General features: G+C 45.5%; 1 protein-coding gene across 1 annotated transcript in view; it reads right to left on the bottom strand.

Moving 5' to 3' along the window:
• The window catches only part of T265_13395 (hypothetical protein), a gene marked incomplete at both ends in the record, with an annotated part of 9,500 nt that extends 6,292 nt beyond the window's left edge, over positions 1-3,208 (bottom strand). The window contains 1 exon segment of the mRNA XM_009168703.1: positions 3,080-3,208. Within this exon segment, the coding sequence (XP_009166967.1) occupies positions 3,080-3,208 (129 nt within the window).
• Between the last annotated feature and the right edge of the window lie 1,309 nt (positions 3,209-4,517).

Genomic DNA, 4,517 nt, shown 5'->3' on the forward strand with positions numbered 1-4,517 from the left:
TAATCAACAAATTTCGTAGCTCAAGCGTATCGAGCTTATCAAGCTAGAAATCTACCGGAGATACAGTCATGCGGATGACCAAGACTCCTTGGAGGTTGAAGGGAAGCGAATTAAAGAAGTTATGGTCTAAGCTTTCAGAACTGTCTGTCCAATCGTCCGACTCGAGTAAATGAAACCTGAATTTCCTCAAGATCAGCAGATCTATTCGCTACCAAAAAGGTCATACATGCAAGTAGTGACTGTGACGTCGCACGCAGATCCCTCAAACGCCGGATGACCACAAGCCTGAGGAATGACAGAGAACGTTGGTGGATTTCGAAGGCCCAGAAGATTGAGGCTTTCACTTCAGGCAATACCGGCGTCCTACTTCAACTGCCTGGATCGACCGGACAGATGAGAAAGGCACCAACGAAACAATATATGAACGCGACGGCATGGCAATTCACTCGCAAAGCCGTCATTCCTGCTTGTGGACTGAACACCTTAAAGAACACTTCATCCGGCTTCCTTCAACACAACAGCTGAAAGAACGCAGCGAGCCCGAATGGAACATAGGCACCAGCCCGTCAACTACAACAGAAATCCAGTAGGAGATATCATTCCTCCAATGTGACAATGAACCCGACCACACTGGCCTGCATACCACACTTTTCAAAGAATGTGGTGAAGCACTTGTAGGTAATCTGACGATCCTACTGCAAAAGATTTGGGACGAGAACAAAGTACCAATTGGATGGAGTGCCTCAATCATGATCATCGTCTTCGAAAAGGGTGGAAAACGCCATGCGAAAAAGATCGAGGTATGATCTTGGTATCCGTCCTATCTAAGGTGCTCTCTGGCATAATTTTGCGCAGGTTTATAGACTATTAGGTGAGACAGATTCGTAAGAATCAAGCTGTTACACCCTATCAGAGGATGCATCTACCAGATCTTTACCTTGAAGCAAGCTTCCAAACACCGTCCCTTCAAACATCCTACATTTGACGTTCTTTATAATCTGAAGGCTGTTGCTGACTGTCAATTGCAGAAACCTTGATGGTGTCTGACGTTCAAATCTGGGGGTAGTGTATGCGAACTCCTGTGGACGGATATACATCAGGGTTTCCCCTGAGTTCACTACGTCCCCTATCACCTTCCCCCTCCCAAACTTTGTTACTGATGAGTTGCCTGAAATTCCTCTGCCTGCCACTAGGACCTCACAGGTCGAAATACTTCCGAGAAGTTCTCTAACAGACAGTGTGTAGACTATACGGCTTTCCTTGGTTCAGGTCCCTCAGAAATGCAAATCATTTTAAATAAACTAAACAGATCTGCTGTATGGTTTGATGTGCTTCACATCTGCAAAGCATAGCTACAAGAATAGTTGGAATCAAACCCAAACCTCATGCTTGCAGACCAACAAATGGATGTATTTACCTGGGCGACTGGGTGAGTACCGGTGGACAGAGTGGAGACAAGATCACTTATTGAATCATGGAAACTAGTGCAGCTTTTGCACTGCGGTGAGTGGAACCGACCAAAAGGTGGAAAGTTTGTGATCTGGAAACGAAGTATGAAAGGACAAACTAGCAAAATCAGTCGGATCGATAACCGCCCGTATTAGTTATCTGCACGACCTAGAAAACAACCCGGTTAGGCTAATATGGACTGCTTCGAAATCCGAAACGCTATGCATTTGGCACCTGAATGTGTGCGGCCCAAAACGAGCCCAATTTAAGTCAAACCACCTCGTCTCCCTGATTTGGGCGGGGAACGTGGTCTTACCAGCATGATTCATATAGAGCTCTGAAACGACGCTTGACCCGCAATATCAAAGGTGATCAGTGGTTGCTAAGAGAAGCTGAAGAAACAGGAAAAGCAGCCACGATTGAAAAGTGTGACACCTAAATTATTTGTAATACCGGGGCATGAAAGAGGCTGGTAAGTTAAGTCACTACACAGGACGACTAAAAGATTTATTCCAAGTTCCGCTGCCTGTTTCGATGGAAGAAACACCTCGAAGGATAAATCAGCTGGTTTGATATGCCCAGGTTGACGATCAATGCGATAGTATCTTCACACACCCTCACACCAAAACGAAATCAAACTGTTGAACAGAAACAAAGCATCTGGTCACGACCGTCTTCTCTTTGCCTTGTTTAGAGATGTAGAATGACTAGTTCACAGCCCGATAAAACACATACAGAGCATTTGGAATGCGGAAGAAATTTATAAGTTGCTCGCATGTATCGTGGTACGCAGCTTTACTAGCACCCATGAGAGGCATGGTCCTTTGCGGGTCGTGTGTACACTTAACCACACCGCCTTACGACAACATTCCGAGCATCGCCACATACACAGAAGGCCAATAGTTCCCGAGAACAATTGTTGGCCCTCTGTGTAAGGATCCTTAAAAATGAATTCAGCGTCCGTCTCCGTCGATAGCACTGCTTTGTGACGCAGTGTCTGACATTCAAAGGGTCACCGAAAATCCCCACCACAGCTCCTTAATCCATATAGACCATCACTGATAAACGCATCAAAGTCTGCGTATAGCGTTTTCCTGAATTCATCGCCCAAAATGGGTTGCTCAATGTCGGCTTTCTTCATCAGTTTCTCAATCAAATTACTTACCGAAGAAACGTCCGCCGTGTTCTATGCCTCTAGTGTGGGGCTGATGCTATTAACACAACCTCGTAAACAATCTCGTTAGTTCGTCCCATACAAATTGGACCAGCACAATGTATACCTCATTTGCGACCGTATAGTTACACAGTCGCTGGATGGCGCTTTAGGTATCACTGATTTGTAACAATAACACTCGCATCACAAGCGGTTAGAAGCCGTGTCGCCGGGGGTTACATTTTAAAAAACGTTACACCTTAGGCAAAGACGGAGTGAAACTGGAGAAAACACTGAAAAACTGTTGCAGCGCACATAAACCAAAGTAGGGCTATGTGTCATTAAAATCCTATGAAGTCTCTCACGAACTCCTCACAGGTCACAAAAATGAAGAATCGAAAAGTTGTGGTAATAGCGATATTCCTGGTGTGGAGCTTATTCCTGGAAAACTACAATTAACAACCCAAGTGAACACACCATGTGCTTTAGCGTGTCTGGCACCTCCAAAGAGCAATTCGCAAGATTTACGCGATTGGACGGGTGCATTACCAGCCAATCACAGCGCCAGAACCACCAGAGACGGTGACCAAGTTCACCTATCTGCATTCTTCCGCAGTCTTGAGAATTGGACATCTCCTGAACCGACGTTCCAATAGCCTGTTGGAGAATGGTGCGGTGTTTTGTACATTTTTTGCTTTTATTATAACACTGCGTATTTCGACAATTGCATAGTCGTTTCTTGTTTGAATACGAGAAACTACAAAAGCACGCACTTTTAGAAAAGTTCACGCAATACAAACGTGGTTGCTGCGCCTTCGAAGCACAAAGCATTTTTCTGCGAAATCCCTGTGAGAAATAAAAACTTTAACGCCAAAATGCTTCACTCCTTTGCACATGTGCTCAGTCAAAAAATCCCTCAACTGCTATCAATTTTTCGCGCTTTGTATTAATTAAACTCCCTTGAAAAATACTGGCGAAAATTCAGCCTCGAACTTGGTGTGCTACGGCTTCGGGAGTGCCTTCAAAATCGTTTGCTGAGCAATTTGTGGGTGTATCGTTTTCATTTATGTGTTCATCCAGTGATCGAAGCACCAACGCTATTTTGCGTTACGAATGGGTGTACTACAAATGCAGCAGGCGCCCTCCAAGACCAACGAAAAGCCGTGGGATCCGAAGAAGTTAGTACGCCGAGCGTATTTGCTAATTAAAAAAGTGCGCGAAGCGCCAGCTGTCCAGTGCGGTTTTGTCTACGGGGCAAATGAGTTATTATTTTCTTGAACACAACCAAAAATTGTCAAAGGTTCTGTACGATCGGCTTCCAGTTAATCGACGCCCAACTGAAGACCAGTTGTGCACATGCAAGGCCCTTCTTCAATATGGAACGCCGTCATGTGAGGTGCGGCAGTTTGTGGCGGATGAATTCGGCAACATTCTTACCACTCAGGATATATACAACTACCATCGGAAGTGTCGACCGGCTATGTTGAGTAGGTGCCGCATAGTTGGGTTTAAATGTGGCAGCCGGTATGCCTTCGGTCCTGCCAAAACTTTGGAAGACCATGCGCCTCATTTTGTGCCAGTCAGGGGAAGGGCACTATAGCCATGTATGCTTCTCCCGATAGCAGCGGATAGCGTTGTTCCGATGCTTTCAAGGTGTAGTGAATGTACGCGGGAAGCATGCAACAGACCGCCTTGGGTAAGCTTTTTAAAGCATCTAATATCCGCCGTGTAAATATAAGCTGTAAACCTTCTTGATAACAGACGGCGCGGAAACCGGGCGCCCGGTTATGTATGTATTCGTAGAAAGTGAGCAGTTTGCTCCTGTGTGAGCTGTTTGGCTTGTTCAAAGAAATGACTGTCGAAGCTTATCCGGATCGGACATTTGTAATGGACAAGTTGGCGGCGCAAATGCGTG

This window comes from Opisthorchis viverrini (assembly GCF_000715545.1).
Source record: "Opisthorchis viverrini unplaced genomic scaffold opera_v5_63, whole genome shotgun sequence".
Classification (NCBI taxonomy): Eukaryota; Metazoa; Platyhelminthes; class Trematoda; order Opisthorchiida; family Opisthorchiidae; genus Opisthorchis; species Opisthorchis viverrini.